This window comes from Astatotilapia calliptera, chromosome 10 (genome assembly GCF_964374335.1).
Source record: "Astatotilapia calliptera chromosome 10, fAstCal68.1, whole genome shotgun sequence".
Lineage (NCBI taxonomy): Eukaryota > Metazoa > Chordata > Actinopteri > Cichliformes > Cichlidae > Astatotilapia > Astatotilapia calliptera.
The window spans coordinates 23,514,740-23,536,258 of record NC_137431.1 but is presented as its reverse complement, the minus strand read 5'-3'; the positions used below and the strand labels follow the sequence as shown (position 1 = coordinate 23,536,258).

At 39.7% G+C, this 21,519-nt stretch overlaps 2 protein-coding genes across 2 annotated transcripts in view; one reads left to right on the top strand and one right to left on the bottom strand.

Annotated features, from left to right (window-relative positions):
• stk32a (serine/threonine kinase 32A) overlaps positions 1 to 13,953 on the bottom strand; it is a 63,290-nt gene extending 49,337 nt beyond the window's left edge. The window contains exons 1-3 of the mRNA XM_026181893.2: positions 13,764 to 13,953; positions 8,838 to 8,893; positions 6,795 to 6,946 (exon numbers count right to left, since the gene is read on the bottom strand). Of these exons, the coding sequence (XP_026037678.2) occupies positions 6,795 to 6,946; positions 8,838 to 8,893; positions 13,764 to 13,815 (260 nt within the window). The 5' untranslated portion in view covers positions 13,816 to 13,953. The remainder of the gene's footprint in view (positions 1 to 6,794; positions 6,947 to 8,837; positions 8,894 to 13,763) is intronic.
• Positions 13,954 to 18,157: 4,204 nt separating this feature from the next.
• On the top strand, positions 18,158 to 20,512 carry cytl1 (cytokine like 1). Its single transcript, XM_026182706.2, has 4 exons — positions 18,158 to 18,414; positions 18,647 to 18,691; positions 18,924 to 19,070; positions 19,727 to 20,512. Exons 1-4 carry the CDS (start codon positions 18,262 to 18,264, stop codon positions 19,769 to 19,771), a joined length of 390 nt encoding a protein of 129 aa, XP_026038491.1. The 5' UTR covers positions 18,158 to 18,261; the 3' UTR covers positions 19,772 to 20,512.
• The last annotated feature ends 1,007 nt before the right edge of the window (positions 20,513 to 21,519 follow it).

Below are 21,519 nucleotides of genomic sequence, written 5' to 3'. Positions count from 1 at the left end.
GCTTGGCTGAGGTTTCCATGTTTTCCTGTCCCACTAGGATTTCCGTCAAAGAGACAAGGTGGTAAAAACTGAAAGGGCTTAGCCATAAATGGGGGGGTGGGGATGGGGGGGTGGGGTGGAAATGGAGGAGTGACTGACTTGCCAAAGACTTCCACATAAAAGAGACAAACCATCGTACACTCACACAGACCTATCTGTTTTTATGGTTGTGGTTTTTGCGCTGCGATTAGAGTGCATTAAGTATTTTGTTTTTTAATGATAGTTGATAATAATCAACATTGATCTGGAGACGACTGACTTAGTATTAATACAGCTCTATAATTCAGCTATTTCAGCACTCTCTTCAAAAAAGAAAGAAAGAAACGGTGCTTGTGAATGTGCTCTCCCTCTCAGTCGCTCTCTGACCATGGGGAGCTGGTACTTGGAAGGCAGTTGAATATGAATGAAGTCTTTAGTGACCTGCTGCCACTGCTGTCAAAATGAATTAGAAATGGCACTGATTATGTTGTTTGCCACAGGTAGAGTCTGGGTCACAGAAGCTACCTGAGTTACCACTGACGCTGTCTCATATTAAAACTGTGCATTGCGCTGATCACTGTATGTAAACGAAAACAACCCTAGCAACTTAGAGAACCCCCCTTTCTAAATAACCTTGTTTTTAAAAGTGGTATTCCAATCACAGCTGTAGTTGTTTGCTTTTTCTTTTCTGAACACATTTTTTGTTGTATCCTAGATTAATAGCAGCTAGACAGATAAAGTTTCACAAAACTTGTTAATAATGGATGACATAAACAACATAATGGCATGAAGATGAAAAGCTGTACAAGAATGAAATGGAAAATAATCAGCCAGTAATGGGAGTCCCGTCTCCATTTGCCGTTGCACCTGCAGAAAGAACAGACATCCACAAGCAAATAACGCTGTTGATGCTTCAACCACAGTTGTGGGCTGACAGAAGCCAAGAGTCATCAGGCTGCAGATTAGCACCTGTGCATTACGTTGAAACTGTGAAAAACTTTTCATTCGCTTTCCTGGCATCGAGCCTGGTGTCTCTGTGGCGCGCTAGCTCTCTCTGTTTCCTCAGCTTGTCTTTTAACCGCTCCCACCTCCATAATATTCTTTCTTTCTGTACCTAGCTCTACTGTGCCACACATGCATTTCAATGTGACCCTTTGGTGGCTTTCAGGCAGCCGGTCCGATGGGAGAGCATCCGCCATGGAGCTTTTAGAAGCAAAGACACCCCGGGCCATTTTAGTAATGGAAGAAACCACAGGGGCTCACAACCTAATGGTAACGTGTCCTTACAAAAAGACTCCCTTTTCCCTCTGTCAAAGGTAACAGTTATGACATGTAAGGCTACACAGTTAATGAAATAATACTGAATATGCTGCAGTTTCCAAAGGCCTTATATTTTCATCACAATATAAAGCGCCCTGAGATGACTTTGTGTTGAATCAGAGCCATATAAATAAAACTGAGTTGAATTTCTATACGGTATTGAATGAAACTCTCATCTAGTACATACTTAAATAATAAAAGGAAAATAATATAGCCACTGCCTCACTTGTATTTCTAACACTAAATTTAATATTGAAGCACTTACGACAGACTTTTGGTCTTTGCAGTAATCCATCTTCCATACACCTTTTGTGAAGTTAATGAACTAAAACTCCCTCTAAACTGCTGAGTGATTTTTGCTCATTAACATTTATCTATTGAATGCCCGCAGCATAACAACCACACCAGTGAATCTCAGTGATAAAATGCCTAATCAGGACTTTGTTGTTCACCACAGAGTAATGCAATTATAGTGATCAGACATAAATACTATACAGATGCACACACGCCTAATCTGACCACCACACCTTGTTTGAAATGGGCAGAGAGAGTCAACCGCTCAGACTGAGACATGCCGGATCGATGCCGACAGCCCTCCGACCTTCCTCCCACCCAATCTTCCAACACCTCCCTGTGACTGACAGCTTCCATCAGTCTGCGTCTAAAAAAAGAAGTGCATTGCTAAATTCTTGCCCTCAAATATATAAACTATTACACTTAAACAAGCAATAAGAAATACTACTTCAATAATTTAGCAAATGATAAAAATATTAATCAACTAACTTTTTTTGCATTTTTTTATCAGCAGGTTTTCCTACTTGTGTGCTTGAGTCTTCAGGGAATCAGCAACCGTGTTTGATTATCATATTTTCTGATTCAGGTCACCTTGACTGAAGACCAAATAATTGACGTGCTGACATGTTGCCTTCAAGCATTCAGCGATGGCTGCAGTGTTAAAAGTAAATTGAGGATTTCACACACAAATTTCGCAGATACACAAGGATACTGTTTGTACCTGACGTTCAAGAAGGCCTCGTTACAGTAATCGTGATATTCGAGTCTGGAGCTGGGCTTTTCTTTGGTTGTGCCAATCTTCTAAAATGCATCCTGTTTCTAAGCAGACTGTAGTTCTGCAGAATACAATGTGTCTGGTTTGCGGAACCTTTTATATAAGGATTCTTAGATGAATAGTCCTCTTTTTTGCCTTTTTCTGTGTGTGTGTGGGAGGACATCGTGGCTTCTGAGAACAAAGATGCACATGAATGAGAAATGATGAATGATGCCTTTTTCTGCATAGAAATCTAGTGCATTAGTAAGATTACATAATGCAAAAGAGGGACTCCCTAAAGCAAATGAAGCTTTTACTTCACAATGTCTCAGACTTTTGCTAATGTGCTTCTTTCTTTCTGCCTTTGACTGTTATACAACTATTTTTTTTATAATTGGCATGTTATATCATGAAGGTATTGGTTCCAGAATTTAGCAATGTCAATTAGAGGTCAAACTTTATATCAAGGTATTAAATTTGTAATAACATTTTATTGATGCAGGCAACTTACAGGTGTAAGTGTAAGTAAATGAAGAGCATTTTCCTTTCTTCTTTCCCATGAGCTTCTGTCACTGATGACACAGTTCGTAATTGAAACGAGGTGCCAGCAGGAGAAACAACAACATTATCTCCAGTGACACAGCCTAAGGCCTAGCCTGTTTCCCTGGAAATTTTAAGGAATTGTAACATCACCGACAAACACTTCAATATCTAAAGTACAGTAGCCTAACCTTGTAACTCTTCAGGAGTCTGCACGATATTGTCATTTAATAAAACTGAAAAATATTATCTATGCCTGGGATGTTACATTTTAGTTTGAGCTTTTTAACCAGCTGCCTGAAGCCTTGTTTTTCCACCACGTAACCACAGCAGTATTTTCCACCTACTGTTTGCCCTTTCTGTCATATGGAGTATAACTAGTGCTAGTATCTCCTCCTTCGTAGGCTGACTGTACTCATTAGTGTGTGTTCTTGCCTCAAGTGGTGAAACAAGTTTGTTGTTTGCACCTGTAGCTGGAACAATTTTCTTGCATATTTTGCAGCATAATGTGGTTTGCTGGAGGTTATTGAAGTAGCTCCCTTCTTAGCAACTAAACTGCCATCAGAGGCCGCTCTGGCTCTCAGACATGCCTGGGCTGGTCTCATTGTTGTGCGAATTAGCATTGCTATAGCAATGATACAGCGATATGACGTTTTGATAAAATGATACCAGTATTATTGCGGGGATATTGGATCAGCCCTAGATGTCATTATGGAGACTTCTGAAGTACTAAAGTAAGCCCACAACAGTCAAAATTACTGCATGACTGACTTTCTCTGCTTGAGGCTAGTGTTGCTCACAAACAAAACGAGTGCGCAACCAGTGCTCAACATTTCCAATACACTAAGCAACAAACAAGCTCTTTGAAAAAAGTTCTTCCTCTGTGTTATACCCTCGTCAACAAACAAATCGAATGCTAAATCCACAGTTAAACAGGCAGCAAGCCTAAAAGCTGAAACTTGCAGCCTCTCTGTGTTCCTCGCAGCATGACTGTACAGTATCCCTTCCCTTTTAGTCAAAGGATTGTAATGCCAACGAGTGGTTGACACCACAATGTATGACTTTCATGCCCAACTGGCTGCTTTACTGTTTGTGGTGCGATCAAAACCAATACTTTTTACATTTTAAATGCATAACATGGCATAAATAGCTTTGTTTTCACTCCTGTCTCTCAAATGCATTGCTGTTTGGCTGCCCAGTTTCCAGACATTCTGAGGCAATGCCCAGTCGCAAGTGCAGTGGCAGCAAGAGGAGCAAAAAGGAAGTATAGCAGGTGGTGAGGGAGTGAAATAGGAGAGGTGAGAGAAGACACGTAAGAGGTGACTGAAAAGAGGAAGAGGAGAGGACAGCCAGGAGGCAGCTTTCTGCATCTAACTGGCTCAGTGCAGTTCATACGCTTGCAGGTAATCTCTCCCTCTCTCTGACCTTGAGCACTTACCTCAGGACAATCATAACTTATGCCAACTCAACATGAAAGAGAGAGAGAGAGAGGGAGGGAGAGAGGGAGAGAAAGAGAGTGGGCATAGCGCTGACCCAAGCACATCTCTAGAGGATATCACCCCCACCCTGAGGGGCTTACACTGCCAACAGCATTAACTTCCTTTTTTTTTTTTCATCCAACACAGCATGCAATCAAGCAAGAAAGCAAGCACTGGTATTGTTTGTCTGATGAGTCCGTACACTGCACAGACTGCACTGCACTCTGCCTGTGTCTTCTTTTCTTTTTCTGTTTTCATGTGTCCATCTATCCTCTCCTCCTCTCCTTTTTTGAAAAAATGTGCTTAAATGACTTGTTATTCATTCTCACCAAAGTAGGTTTTATTTCCATCATATAGGTAATTAAAAATTAAGCATTAATTTTGTCAAACTAGCAATCAATTATATAAAAGTGACACAATGGATAAAGAGTAGAAAACAAAATACCTGATACCTCACAAGTGTTCAGAAGGACATACCTTAAAATCAAAAAAATATGTAAGAGGAAATGATAATAATAATAATCATCACTATCATTGTAACAGAACTGAACAAACAACTATCTTTCAATCTTTAAAAAACAGACTGTGTGTGTTGTTGCTGTTTTTCTTCGTCTTTGGAAAGACATCTTTCTGCCTCTCAGCTTGACAGAAGACCAGGGTGGCTTCCTTTCAAACGTTGCAGTGTGGGAGTGCTTATCAAGAATTAATGACGCCTTTCAGAAGAAAACTTAACAAGCTATACTTATCAGGCATCTTCAGTACGATTCTTGGTGCTCAATATTATGACGAATGGCTGGTTAAAGGTACCTGATGAGTCATCCTAGATTAGCATTCCCAGTTTGAATGAGCTTGTACAGTTGTCGAGTAAAAGATTTCCTCAAACCGAGATGCGGTGAGGCAAGTGGGAAGCTGCCAAGAGAGGAGATACATTTGCTGTTCTTCAGTGGTCAACAGCTTTCTGGATGAATCTGCAGGCTCACTCCAAGACTGTGTAAAAAGGGTTTGTTTTTGTTGTTTTGTTTAATTGATCACACTCTTTCATTGGGTCTGCGCATTTACTGATTTGATAGGATCCAGTCACCATATAAAATAAATAAGTGAGAAGGAATGCATTACTAAACCAACGACGGGGCATTTATAGCTGATGGCAATAACCAGTGTGAAACACAAGCCTTTGAGATCAGCTGCTGAAATGGAAAGCATTCATAATTTCACAGCAGCCTTTTGTGTACATATTTAATGAATTCAGCAGTATTCTGCTAAAGTCACTTAGTGCTAAATTCAATACACTCTGAGCCAGAATTTAAAAAAAAAAAAAAAACACATTTCTGTCAGAGTCCCCAAAATCTCTGACAGAAATGACCCTGGGAAGATTCATTCATGCATTCATGAATCTATCAGACACACATACAGAATGAAAGAAAGACCCAACCAAACACATCTAAATACAGTTGTTTACAGAAGTTTATATCCACTAATCATGGGCATGAATGTCATGGTAATTTGGGGTTTTTAACGATGCCTTTGAAATGTTCTTCTACCAGGGTGGAATGATTGTACAGCATGCATCTTTACCGACTTTAAGCAGGACGAATTGGATGCACGAGTTTGAAATCATTTTTCTTATCCACATTGGATCAAAAGTATGTATACAGGCTCAAAATATATACACGCACCTCCACTCTTATTTGGTTAGATCACCTTTAGAATGTTGCATCCTGACTAGATGTTTTGGTAGCCTTCAACAAGTGTCTGGCAGAACTCTGCCTGGATATTTGACCACTATTCTTTCAGCATTTAAACTGCTCAGGTTCCTGGCATGGACTCAGCTTTAAGTATAATTCCCAAATTTTCAACAGGGTTCAGGTCGGAGCTTTGGAAAAAGTCTGTAAGCTTAATATAAGAATGCTTTATCCACTTGTGTATTTGAGATCATTGTCCTGTTGAAACACCCATCTGCGCTCGGTCTTGGAATCGGCACTCATTTGGAAAAAGCTCCAGTTAAAATACCTTCCCAACTTGATTAAATATAAAATATAGATAAATCTTCACTGAGTTCCTTGGACATTGTCATTGTTCTGTGCATTGGTCAATCCAATGAGTGCTGTCAAACAAATCCTTTTTATGCTAGCAAAGAGCAACTACCAGTTGTAATCGGCCCTGACAAGTTAAAAGACACTGCAGAACCTTAAGCATCACGTAATAAAAGTAAAGTGTATCGATGTGACTTAGAGAAAATCCAAAATGAATTTAAACTTGTGCGCCCAATTCTTATTGTTCAAAGTCATTAAGGATGTATGCTGATGCATGCTTATTACAATGACATTGCCCATAATGAGTGCATGCAAACTTCTGACCACAACTGCACTTATTACAGCATGATGACTTACCAAAAGTTGACCAGGAAAGGATGTTCAAGGTTCTGCATGATCTGGAGTTCTTTGAGGACGTTCCTCACTTCGTTCCGCTCCACGCATTTTAACTTGTTCATGTACTTCATGGCATACATCTTCTTGGTATCTTTCTTCTGCACAATGCAGACCTTAAGTGACAAGATCACATGTGACAACATGGCGTAAGGTAAATTCCTGTTGATTATTAATTCATTATTTGTGATATGAATCAAAAAACAGCATTCTGTTTTTAAAAATACTCAGACTAACAAATTTACAGTATGACTTATGTTTCCATCATTCATCCATACTTATCTAAAAACTTTTTTTCCACCAACAAAGGAAGAGGTGGACCATTTGAAACACTTCTGCAATAACCAGAAACACAGTCTACCAAAAAAGGTTGGATGGAAAGTTGGGGAGGAAAAGATTTGTCTTTAAGCCAGTGATCAAGAATTTAATCCCCTCTTAAGATGTTTAACTTTTCACACCAGCATATTTAGCATTTTAGAGATGGGAAACATCAGGTTAGCACTCATTAGAATTGCTAGTGTGTGTCAGTGGGGAATGCAGTCAGTTTTCTCAAATAAATAGCATTAATTATATGATCCAGCAAAAAGAAACAGCGGAATATAACAACCCATTACGATGTGAAAAGCTGCTGTTGTGTATCAAATGCATACAGACGGTATATGACAACTCAAACAGGGAAACACATGCATTTTTATTAACATGTAGAGTTGTAATAACACTACACTTTTTTGTTGTCATGTTTGTCTGAGCTACAAGCGTCAATAAGCCAGTGATTGCTGCTAAGAGAGTGATCTGCGGACCAGCTGGCACAGTTAATCAGCCAAACCCTGATCACATCACTCCTCCCATTGAACAGCTTGCCATCTACTATGATTAGACTGCTTATCTGTCACTGGACACAGTGTCGATATTGTGCGGGTCTCTGTTGTGTGTGAAGGTTATTGCATGTGCATGGGAGTGCCTGCATCTCTATATGTGCTTACATGTACTGTAGGTGCTGATGTGAATTACTATGCAGCACTTGGCTTAACATGGTGCTGCTGTTAAAACTTTTACCACGTCTCGGGGTGTGGTTTTATTTACGACAACATGCTGTGCTCTGTGCAGAACTCAAACAAGTGGTTGATTTGCTGAAAGAAAAATGGGGACCATACTGAGAATTCATTATTAGTTTTATTATCAGTTTGTAAGCAAAACATCAAATTTTCCTCATTTCAGCCTCTACATTGTGCAGATTCTATCAGATAATCTGACGGTAAACTGGATGGACTATTGGTCAAAAAACATCCATCTACTTTGGCTTTAGGGAATTAAAATGGCCATTAATTTCACAGTGAATAATGTAGAAAATTAGCAAATTAATAAGCCATGACATTAATCAGTGGCTGCAGCTCTAGGATTACATGGAACTTAGGAACAACCTGAGAGGTTTGCCTGCATGCTGTCACAACAAACACAGACTTAGTTTTATATGTAATAACTTTTTTTTTTTTCATTTTGTGACTGATTTTTTACATTTCAATAATCCAACCATAAAATTGATAGTTTTATAGTTCCATTATATATTTGTTGTTGCAGTTTTCTCTCAAATTATTGGCTGGGCGACATCTTAAGCAACACCAGTCTTCTGGAAGTGTGCATTGTCAAGTTGAGTCAAGTCAAGTCAAGTGGCTTTATTGTCATTTCAACCATGTGCAGTGGTACAGTGCACAGTGAAGCGAGACGCTCCTCCAAGACCATGGCGGTACATATAACAGACAATCAACACAGGACAACATAAAGTACAAGTGTGCAAAAATTGCTAGAAAACAAAACAAAGACAGATAGTGCAACTCCAGAACAAGGTGGGTGTGTGTGTGTGTGTGTGTGTGTGTGTGTGTGTGTGTGTGTGTGTGTGTGTGTGTGTGTGTGTGTGTGTGTGTGTGTGTGTGTGTGTGTGTGTTTTACTGTTGTTTCCAGCTAATCTGGGTTTATATTCCATCTAATTTCTTATGAAAAGAAACTTACCTTTCCGAAGCTCCCTTTTCCTATTGCCCTTAAGATCTGGAAATGGTCGAAATTAACTGTTGGCATAAACAAGGAGAAAAAAAACAGTTTCTTAGAATCAACACAAAACTAAAACAGAAATTAAGACCTAAAATATTATGTATGTAACTGTAACAAGATGGTGTTATAGATTTGTGACAGGGGATTTCTTTAAATCACCCCAGTAATTCTTCAGCTAAGACACCTGAGTTAGACACCTGTGTTGTTTTTACTCATTCACTATCAAAGTGAGTCCGTGGCATGACATTGTATCCTCGGTTGCAGAGCTGTGTTCATGAAAGTCATTGGATCACAACCTGTAAGGTTTATACCCTAAATTTACAGTATTGACAATTACCAAAATAACTTTTTTTATTTTTCTGTAAAGGTTAAGCCACAAGTATGCGAACACTCTTAAATTAAAATGTTATTTTTAATACTAAAATATATTTGTAGTTATCCAGAATTTTCCAAATTTGTTGTTTTATAAAAAAAAATTCAAAGCTTGTTTTTGGCAGATTTCTAAAGCATTTCTGTTTTGTTGTTTTCATGATAGGTGGGCTAGTAAACATGATAAGAACTGTGCTTGAGAAAGCTTCATGAATTTGCTCCTGGAGGACTAAAAGTGAACTACTTGCAAATAACTTAGGGGCAGATACAAACCTTTAGGAAGTGAAATTACAAGTGTGCATCCTTTAAAACTAGGTCACTGATGTATTATAAATGCAAAAACCTGCATGTGTCACACCAGTTACAGTAGGTTCACTGTGAGGTTTGCTTTAAGCTCATTTTAGAACAATGCACCAGTCATGCTGAAACAGATGGAGGTCTCCCGGGCAACCAGAAGTCGCAGGTTTCTAATGTGACAGAGAAATGAAATAACCTTCAGCCACAAAGATGTCTGATATGATGTCTGTTCCTAAACACCCATTTCAGACAACCTAAGCATTTCAGTAGCTCTGCTTCTTTGCTGCCAGCTTTTGCGTCCTTCCCTCGCTCCCTGTGTCTCACCCACACACAAAGACAGACGCAACCTGAACCGCAGCTTAACTCCATATCTCAGTATCCATTTATCAGCAACATTTATCGCCAATTGGAACCGGATGGGGATGTTTGTTTCTTGCTGTCATGACAACCAGGACAGAAGGTTTTCCCTCTCCGCTGTTTCCCCGAGGATGGAACAGCTGCTGCCCACTCTTTCCACTCATCTGTCTGTGCGCGAGCGTGGTCACACACTCACACACAGACAGAGGGAAGAGGCACGCGCACGTGAATTATCGGCTGCATTCACAATCATTATCAAAAACACGCTTGCTTTTTGACATATAGCGCTGACCTAAAACATTACCTGCCTCTTTTGCAGCAGTGTACCGTGCGTACACGCACTCACTCAGCCTGCAGTCACTAGATGTATTGGATGTGACAGTTAATGTTATGCTCTGTTAGTCACGTATATCTGGCACATCCTCGTCTCATACTATCGGCACTGGAGTGTTTACACAACCTATTCCATATGAGGTCTGCTTTGTGATGCACATGCATGCTTGTAGCAGCCAATATACTGATGCACTTGCATGAACTCATCATATAGAGCCACACTTTTAGTAAACATAGTCATTTTTTTCTGCTGAGCTTATGCTTTTTGTTTATTTTTTTATTTAGTTTTTTATAAAGACAGCTGTGATCGTGGTTGGAAGCAGACAGACTACAGAGAGAGCAAGAGATTGAGCGATAGAGACAAAGGCAGACACAGAAAGAGAGGCTGTGAGAGCAAGGTGGAGACTCATAATTTACTAGCAGTGCTTTGAATGGTTTAATGTGATGGACACATGAGTAACAGAGCATGTAATGATTCAAGTCTGCATATGAGTGGAATTGGCAAATTGACAGTGTTTCCATGACTTAAACTAGCTGAGGAAGTCATGTGACTGACTCTGGCACTCATCTGCTAGTCAATTTGAATCTGACTGACATGTGCTTATCAGTTTGGATTGAAATAATCACGCTTGGTCAGTTTGAGCCTCGCACAGTCTCTCACACTCTCAGCATGACTGGTACGTACTCTTTCTTACTCGGTCCGAGTTTGCCCAGGCTGGGAACATTTCAAATATCATCCTTTTCTAGAACAGTTGCTCTGACAACTGAAACAGAATCAGCTGGTCAGTCTGCTCTAATCTCACTAAAGTACGGGAAGGTGTAAACAGGACTCATCAATATACTATTGCACAAGGTAGCACGTGCACGTGTCATAAGGGACACATGAAGCACACCCATCATTCCCCAGGGGAGATAAACGTGTCTTGACAGAGTTCACCTTCATGCACACACCTCTGTGTAAATCACCTAATATGGGTTGAGTGTAAGCTAGAAAATATGCACTGACGCCAGCCCAGAAAACAGATTATTCCACAGATAAATTGATTACAGGGTCGGATTTATCAATGAGCAACAAATACATTTAAAAAATGTTTGTGTTTAGTTTATGTCTATTTTTTTCTACGTTTTCTTACTATTGCTTTAAATGCATTTGCGGTTGAGTGTGGAAAAAGAAAGGGGATGCACATGAAAATGGCACAAACTGAAATATATCTATATTTGCATAGCTGCGTATTTAGCTTAAGCGCGCAATCTCACATTCATTTGTGTCAGTTACTAATCTCCATAAATCTCTGCATGTGAGTATAAATAACCTGTAGATAAGTAGAAGGTTTCTGGTTTCCGTTTGCAGTCTGGGCTGCACTGACCAATCATGTTTGACCAGGCTTCAGCTGCATGAACTGAGAGCAAACAACAGATTGCATCTATTTAAGTGCACTTTTGAAACGATCGGCTGTTATCTAGCAACTATTTAGTTTTTTAATAGGTTTTTAAATGTAAATTAGCTGCATGTGCAAACAGTGGCAACAGACACAACAGGAAGCCTTGGGCCTGATATTTGTTGGCAGTGTTAGAAGCTCCAAACTACTGTTAGCTCCCTTATGGCTAACAACAGAATAAACGAGAAATCATTTATCTCTTTATATACAGGTGTAATGTATAGAGAATCAACACATTATTTTTTTATCTGACACACAATGATAGTCTAAGATTTTGAAATATGACCATTTATAAATGTTGACTTTACAAACAAACTGGTTTGCGACTGGTATCACCTCACAGTGACCTTTGACGCTTCTGAAGCATGAAGCGATACTTCAATTTGCATCTTTATTGCTACTCAAAGCAGCGAGCACATTATTAACATGCGGACCACCAACAATTGTCAAAAGAAAAGATTAGAAGTGGAGATTCTTGGCAGGTTAGGAGGTTGAATAATTTTGGAAGTCGTGCTTGCCCTACCTTTAAGCCATGCAAAAAAAACCCCCAAAAAAACCCAACTTGTACCATTGTATGTGGAGCAGTCTCTCACTTTTCTGTCTCTCCAATAATCTTTCCTCGCCTTCTTTAGTATCCCCCTTGTTCCCCTAATTACACTGGGTTTCAGGTATCTTAGGTAATCTAGACAGTATAGAGCAATGAGGGGATACAAAAGTAAAGTAAGGGACACCTATCTCTTCCTGTCGCTCACGGGACTTTCATCAGTGACGGGATGACTTTTTTTCGAGGATGCAGGGCTATTAAAAAAAATCAAAACAATGTTTCTCAACAATGTGTTTTATATTCACCCTCTCTCAGTGAAATCAATTCAATTCAATTCAATTTTATTTATATAGCGCCAAATCACAACAAAAGTCGCCTCAAGGCGCTTCATAACCCACGCTTTATTTGTGAGAAAGAGAAGTGTCAAAGAAGGTACACTATGGCATTAACTCGAGAGTTCAGAGGAGCTCCGATATGAATGACATTTCCAGAATAGCACACGAGATGACTAAGCATCAGGGTTAACCATGAATAATTACTTGATCTTTGATAAAGGTTGCCTCGATTGAAAAAGAGAAAACAACAGATTTCATTAGAGAGTGTGGGCCAGAGTGAAAAATCGGACTCTGGTTGGTCGCATAATAGCTATGTTTCTAAAATTCTAATGATAATTAGGAGAGTAGAGTAGCATCCTGCCCTGGCTTAAACCTTTGGCTAAATGCAGCCTTAGTCTGCAACTTTATAAAAAGACACAAATATATCACATCACCTGATATACTGGATATAGAGAAGAAGGTAAGAAAACCTGGAAAAACCACTCCACTTCTGACTAAATTACTGACTCATGTAACACAGACTTTTTTGAAGGCCTTGGGGTTCCGCCAGAGTGGAATTAATTTCCGAGACTGACTCAGATCAATAACATCACAGACTATTATCTACTCAGGACACAAAGAAAAAGAAAATTTATTCAAACCAGGAGCTTCCGAGTTAAAGTACTAGTCCTATCAAAGGCTCCCTTGACTGCAATCAGCCTGAAAAAGAAAAACAATTCCTAACCATGCAAGACTTGGGTGATCAATAATGATAGATGTAAAGAATAAAGAATTAAAGAAAAAAACAGATGAGTTTTGATGAATGTCTTTGGCATTCAGTAAACAGCTTTTGTTTTTCTCTCCTGTACGCCTAACTATAAGAATATTTGCAAAAAATATATACACTGTTGTGGTCATATTAAAGCTAAACAGTTGTATATCAAGAGGTATTCCTCTTTTTCCTTACTGATGAGGAGTGGCTGCAGACCTAATCAGCATGTTACACTTCTATGCATTAACTGTAAGTGCTCTTAATCTTGGAAAGAGGATGGAAACATCTTTGCACATCAAAAAAAGCTGAAGAAAAGACGGGTTAAGCCAATCACTCAGTGGTGGTGAATCCTGCTCCCATCCTTTGCTGTCTTTGGTTTCGTTTAGATGTTAATCTCAAAGTAAAGACACTAAAAGTAGAAAAGAAGTGAAACAAGAACTATTTTAAAGGTTTAATACTCACCCTCATCTGTGTCTTCTGTGACTGGAGCCTTGCTGGACTGGCCAAGCCCCATGGTTGCTTCTCTTGTGGATTTTTCCTGTTGTGCTCAACTCAACTCAGCACCGAACAGCTCTCCCTCTGAGACTCACTCATAGCCTGGTCAACAACTGGCCCCAAACACACACACATACACACAGACAGCCTCACGTGCTCGATTGCGTTTTGCTGACTTGAATAGGTCCCGTCTTCCTCTTAACTGCCCACCTCGACACAACCACACATCACTGGATCCATACACGCGCCCACAGAGAGTGAAAGACTTGGGGAAAACACTAAAGGCACTGAAGTGCTGACACGCACACATAAACACACAGACACACACACACAGGCAGCACAACTACAGCGTACGTTCCCTGTCTGTCTTCGCTGCTGTTCAGGCGACTGCAGGCAGACGGGCAGCTCGTCCAAGCCAGGAGGCGGGTGGGTGATGTGCCTCTGCCTCTGACCCTCTGATGACTGAGAGTCTAACCTGTGCAGGAAGGCAGGCAAACATGACACCGCCATCGGAGTGAGAGAAGGCGGGACAGAGAGGAAGAGGGGGAAGAGGCAGCAGACTTTAAAGATACCAATAAACAAACTTTAATAGCAGCAGTACATAAACAACTCACTGAGGCTTGATTAGGAAATTTACTTAGTTAGTGAAAGAGGTAAAAAAAATAACTGCTATTTGCATTTCTTACATATCCAGATCTCTTTTCCACTTCCTACCCCTTCATTCCTTCCTCCTTTACTTTTCCCATCATTTATCAATAATTGAATTTATATATTTTAATCATAAGCACATCCCACAGAACAGTGCAAGTGTGATGAATGGTAAGGTTTTTTCCATTAAGAGCAAAAAAGCTGCAGGCTTGATTTAGGGTGGTGTTATGTACTGTGAATGGAAGCCATTCAGATGCCTTTTTAGGACAGGAGATTTCAAAAGTTTCTCTATTTTTTTTTTCCAGAAAGAAAAGAAAAGAAAAATTCAGTTTTTACAGAACAGTTATGCACAATGCAATTATGAGTTGCAAAGAAGTGACTTGAAGTGATTAAATGGCATGATAATTTCCTAACACATCGTATCATATTTCAGTGGTTTTCCATTAAATCCTTTAATGTCACGCTTTAGTGCCTGTCAGTATCTTCAGGAAGAACGAGGGTCTAAAATGTGATATGTAGGTAAACTGCCTGCATGCAGTCCTTTGGGGAAGCCCGTTAATGAATGTCATCCTGAGACTGCGTGATAAGGTCACCACCGCGAAGGTGAATGTCCCTCTTGGGTAAATATGAAATATTCAAAAAAGTAGTGCGGGAAGCCGCAGTGCTGAGCACCCCGCAGAGGACATTGTGCCGGGAGCCCTTATCTGATCAAATAGGAAAGCATGCGCTGAATATAAAGTATCCCCACGCTTCCATGCAGGACAGCCGTGGGCACCTACCTACCTTAGTTGAGCATAGGACCATTTCTAGTCCGCTTTGCTGCAGAGAGGTGAAGAGCAACAGTGCTGCTCAAAGCATCACTTGTAGTCCCGTGTTCGGACGACGACGCACCGGGACATCTGCCACGGGAAACAAATGGTACCACACGGGAAGACGTGACTTGCGGGATGTGCCGACAATGCGAAATCCTGCGCTGTGCTTCTGGAGGACAACAGGACAGACGACAGAGCCGACGAAACACAGATATTTTGGCGGCGGGGGGGGGTTGCTGCTACTGGGCTGCTTACACTGATGAGCGGCTGACCTCCTGTTCAAGAGCTGGCCACCCGCGTGCGCCTTGGGAGAGGCACGTTTCGTGGGCTGCTGTAGTGGGGGCTGAGGTTTCCCTCGGTTTTTTTCCACGAATCCTTAGTCATTAATACTTCTCTAGTGAAATTCCACATTGAGAAAAATCAGATTTCCCATTCAGTCCCCCCCCCGCTCAGCTATTAAAACTCACCCAATGCTGATCTTCTCTTACTGTATAGACCATCACTTTGAAATTGCCTCATATTGCTCATTTCCCTATAGTTGCCACCATGGAGTCAGTGTTCATACTGTGTTGACAAGAAGTTGTAACCACTTCTTGGCACCAGAACTGTTTCCACCAGGTGCCCCAGGTGAAAGTCTCTTTATAGTCCAGCTGAGCCTGCTGCACCATAATAGCTTTTAAAATTATATGGAAATAGTAATTAGCGTCCATAATTCTCCATGTATAATGTCCCTCTAGTGTTCCATTCTGAGTCTGTGCAGATCTTAGTGTACTTTATTGTATTGTTTCATGCCAGCTATCAATACAGAGTTCATATTCTTGAATAGTCAAAAGCGTTATAAGTTTTCTTATTGCCTACCTGTGAGAACAGACACATAGGTAGTGACAGTCTTTCCACATTTTATAATATATAATTATGCAGAGACCTACATCTTTACCTATACATGATGATGTAGATGATGATCTTCATTAAATATGTGAAGTATGTTGCTTACTGCAATGCAGTTGGATTTCCTTTTGGCCATAGTTCTTTAGTGCAGCCACTGATTATATATTAACATTTGCAGCCATTAACTACTAACTGTAAAACACATCCATCCATAGTCAGGACTGCACTATTTCCTGCCTCCCCCTGCTAATTGAGCAAGCCAAGGTCGAGAGGAGAATGGCTGAGTAGTGGGACTGGGGCATGCAAGACATGCTTACATTGCACTTCCTCTTTATGCCCGTCATGCTAAGATGCTCAGAGTTGGTCATCCATCTTACTGACAAGATCGCCCCACGCTATGAAGTGGGAGCAGATATCATTCAAAACCAGGCCAGTCCCTTATTGGGCATTTGACAGCATTGGGAAGTTTACATGTTTTTTAGATGTGATGAATAACGGCAGGCTCAGATCACACAGGGGCAGAGATGAAGTCAAGCTACATAACATGCCTGAGGTCATAAAATGCGTCCCTGTTTTCCCAGTTTTGTAAGTGAAAATGGGAGATTTTTATTTGGAAAAGGGAAGCTGTCATTGTTATGCCCATTTATACTGGATACAGATTTGAATAGAGGAGTGGTGATTTTTTTTTTTTTTTTTTGCAGAACTTTTATGCAGAAACTATAGAGCCTACAAGTCTGTGAAATTAGCCCCATCTAATGGATAAAAATGAGATTGTTGCCTAACTGCAGTCAAACTTTATACAGCAAGGGTAGTTGGCAAGGCTAGGCTAAGTAACTGTTATATGCCAGCTTTTTTTTTTTTTTTTTTTTTCCGCCTGTCCCATTTGGTTCTTTAGCCATCAGAATTGTTGTCTGAAGACCAACAAGGATACCCAATGGATTTACTTTGCCAAATGGATCATCGTGGCATTGCCGTATTGGTCCATTTGGTCGATCTTTGTTTTTATTATTTATTATATTTTATTTTCAGATGTTACAGACGGGACAGACATGAGTGAGAGATAGGAAAGGGAGAAAGAAAGAGGAAGGAAAGGAAAAACAGAAGGGGAGAGGGACAGTGAGAAAGGGGGGGAGAAAATGCCAGCTTTAAAAAAAGTGTACAACTCATCTGCTTTACATTCTGAAAATTGATAGTTGTTGCAGTGAAGCTATTTGGTATGACCACACATGACATTAACAACCACTTGTTCCCATATTCATAAACAAATGCTTTTTTTTCTAAATTAACCAGTAATATATAGTGATTTTTTAAAGTCCATCACTAGCTCTTACATTAGCTTGTTAAAGAAGAGTTTGCTATGTTTCTTCTTTACTTATTCATTTGTTTATTTGGTATTTTAGTTTAGTTCTGATGAGGCAATTAGTAAAAATCATTGTGAAGCTGATGCTCCAGCCATTAATGGAAAACTAATTCAATGCCTTCATTGGGATATTCAACATCTAAACTATCTGGACTCCTCTCCTCCTGCATAGAAGATATTAAAAACATATATACAGACTAAGACATGCGCCAATTTAATGCGAAAAGTACTCTATGCTGAGTTGGAAAATTCATAGTGTGCAGTTAGCTTCACAGTTTGTATGTATTATACAAATAAAAATTGTTGACATAAAAAAGTGTATGAAAATGTATCATCTGTGGTGGAGAGAACACTTACCAAATGCTACACATAATCAGAATCTGTAGTTCATTTCCCAACAGTTATCACTGTCAGTGAAAAAAAACACTGTTTCTAAAGATTCATATATAACAATAAAAAAAAATATTTTCTAGCTACTGAGCAGTAATGCAGATACAACTTCAAAGTTGTATCTTTTACTTTATTTTAAATTTGTATCCATTAGAAGAGGAGAATCGATGCTGAACTCAAATGCACACAATGCATGCAAATCTGCGTTATTGCATCACAAAGGATCTTCCCCTGTCATTCCTTCACAGTTATTTTGGAGTAAACAAAGGGTGTGTTAAAATCCATCCAGATGCATACGTGGCTCCATGTGAGCGTTGGTCACACAACCAAACCAAAGCTCTGCTGGTACACAAGGTGTCAGTGAGTCATGGCGATCTTTAAACACGTGTTGTTTATCTCATCTTTGATGCCGCTGATATTGAGCTACCCTTTCTACCCTCCAACATGCTATACTAAGGTGCTGAGCATGGCCCGGGACCTCACCCAGTGGGCAGCAGATTTGAAAAGGGACCCAGAGACTGTAAGTCAGCTTGGTAATTTTTTATTTTACTTTACACTTAAGTGGTATTTTATAACTATTCTAACTGTTTAAAAACTTGTAAATAATAAAGATTCTGTACTTTACATACATAATTGTATATTATTTCAGCTGGCTTTAGTGACACGAGGAACATAATTTCAAAGAAATCATGGAAAGTCAGGAAAGGTTGTAAAATCTGTGAGACTTGATAGCTGTCATTCTTTTCATCCAGAGTTACTGCATGGCACACATGCCAAATCTCTACATTGATGTTCATGTAAGTATGTCTTTATTATTAAAAAAGAATAATAAAATGGCATGATTTTTGCCATATAACATTCCGAAAAGAAAATGTTTTCTGCGCTCTCCGTTCTGTCGATTATCTACACACATTGTTTTGAGTAATCTGGCCGTCCCTGCATTTTTGACGCTCACTTATGTGGTATTTTGACTCCAAACTTTAGCTGCAGTAAATCATGCGCAGGGACACTAATTGTTACTCATGACAGAATGGTTGTGTGATGTACAAAATGAGCACCTACCTCCAAATGGTGGAGGGCCTGCGACAGCGCCGCTGTGCTTACACCAGAGACGTAAGGAAGCTGGGTGTCACTATGCGACAGCTCTTCATCATCATGTCAGAGAGATGCCACGGGGTAAGACAAGACAAGCTGTCTAAATAAGTGTAAACTGTGCCATACTCAATCATATATCAGATATTAACATCCCATCTTGTGGGACTTAAGTGTGGTGTAGTGCATTTTCGCCTGGAAACTCTAGAAACGTCATAAAGTAAATTACAATTCATAGTTAAGATCAAACGTATAGCTCTGATTAAACCAGATTTTTATTGAATATGTAGTCACTGAGCTGCGTTTTAACTCACCCATGCACCTGATATAGTTTCATAAACTGAAAACAGGCTAACAGTGATGAGATGCATTCAAACTAACTGCTGTTTACTGGGTCACTCACTTGGTGATTTCGCAGGATTAAGCAGGGTTTATGATGCAGATTATGAATAACCTTCTGTGCTCTGTGAGCATTTGATCCCACTCACCTGATCTGTGATGTCAGACCCATCTGGGTCTGCTACTGGTGTCCTGACATGACTGATCTGCCCGTCTAGCCGAGGCCACAATGCCTCAGAGAAGGGTCAGAGTAAATTCACTTACATTAGAGAGAAAGGTAACCTTCTGCTGTGGCTTACATAAAGCATATACAAACATTATTTATCAAGTGAAAAACAAGTCACTGCTAAAATGTTCACACCTCCCTCACCGGTGTCCCATGGTGTGTTTTGTTTTCATAGGACTTGGTGTTCACAGCCTTTGACTGCTCTGCCCTGGAGCGCTGACATCCTGGATGCTGAAATATTTCAAGCTGCTCACCGAGAACGTTGATAGACAGCGAGAGTCTCAGTGGACATTCTTTATTTCTTCAAGTAATGACAGAAAAAAAAAAACCTGGAAGACATGAGTATGAGATCACCTCAGTAAACCATATTGTGATTCTGATGTTATAAGCATGCATTCTCTTTGTAATGACATTTATTACCAACTAGATGATAAAGCAAAATATTTTACAGAATAAGATGCATTATTTTTTTTAATATTACACAGGCTTCTTATAGAATGAATAGAGTCACATGTTTGGTTGATAGACAGTTGTTTGAATAAGTATGCAAAAACTTTTAATGCTGACTAATGAGTTAAACCCCTATGGAAGCAAATTAAAACTGAGCCTTCTGAGTACCTTTGATCTGCCAAATGTGATAAAAGACAGCATTCATTATATTTCTTGCAGGGGTTTTTTCACACACAGGGTGCCAGATAAGCATATTGCATAGTGCATAGTGGAGGTCATACTGACTGTATTAGGGCAGCGCTTAAGTAACAGTAACAGACAAGTAAAACATCTGTCAGCCAAGACACTTCTATCTTGCTTTTGTCGTCTTTAAAAACATCTGTAATAGCCACAAACAAGCTACTAAATTGACGCTGAGGTGTGACTGTTCTGCTTTTATATGTTCCCAATGTGTAAAATGGACTTTGCAACACAATATAAGGTTTGGTATTAAAAGTAAGCTCCAGCATGATCCAGCAGTAAGCTTTATTGCATCTTACGATGGAAATATCACAGTAATTCTTTTGTGCCTTACATGTTTTAAATACAGTCAAAACTGGAACACATGACACGCAACAGTAAGGATTGTGAGGTATCTGCAACCGTCATTTTCATTTGCCATAGCAGGAAAATATCATTTGTGCCCCAGTAAGACAGTGCACCGGTCTTTTTCACTTCATAAGTCATTACATTTTTGAAACAAACATCCCTCTGTTTTATCTACTGTGTGAAACAAGCTGATTTATTCAGAACTGGTGATTTAGTTCTTATACTTTTAAGTATAAGACACATTTTCTTGTACCTAATATACAAGCTGGTATTCTAGGACATTCAGAGGGTTGGTGTGACAGAAGAGGATGGGACAGGGCGAGATAGAGGCAGATGATCTGCTGTGGCAACCCCTAAAGGGAGCCGCTGAAAGAAGAAGATGCAAGCTGGCTTCCTAAGAATAGAAGTTAAATCAGTTGAGTTGTCCAAAAATGTATTCTCCTTATGTCTCTAGCCATGCAAATAAAAAAGAAGATGACTAGGTTTCAAGAGAGGTTTAATTTTTCAACATGATTCCAAATGCACTGCCATTGCAGTAAAAGCATACATGGATGGAAAAACACACAATGGTACACACATCAGTCATGGATTGGTCTCCCCAAAGCCCAAGCCTGAACATTATTGAAGCTGTGTGGGACAGAGAACAGAGCAGAAGAGAGCCAATATCCAAGGAAGAGCTTTGAATGTCCTGCGAGAAGCATGGAGAACTAATCCTGAAGACCATTTAAAGAAATTAGTAGAAAGTCTGGCTAAGAGAGTTCATGAATAAAATACTGACTTTTAAGCTTGTTAGAATTATACACACTCTGTTTTTGCCTTAAATATTGCATTTCCATGCATGTTTACACGTTTTTATATATATTACTTGTTTTATTTCTCACCGATATTTCAACACTCAAAGAAATTTTACAATACTCATACAATAATCTT

Excerpts from the sequence above, each read along its gene's own strand:
- cytl1 (XM_026182706.2), top strand. The coding sequence starts at position 18,262 with ATGGCGATCTTTAAACACGTGTTGTTTATCTCATCTTTGATGCCGCTG. Across the intron at positions 18,692-18,923 it reads ATCTCTACATTGATGTTCAT|AATGGTTGTGTGATGTACAA; the intron begins GTAAGTATGTCT and ends TACTCATGACAG. Across the intron at positions 19,071-19,726 it reads TGTCAGAGAGATGCCACGGG|GACTTGGTGTTCACAGCCTT; the intron begins GTAAGACAAGAC and ends TTGTTTTCATAG.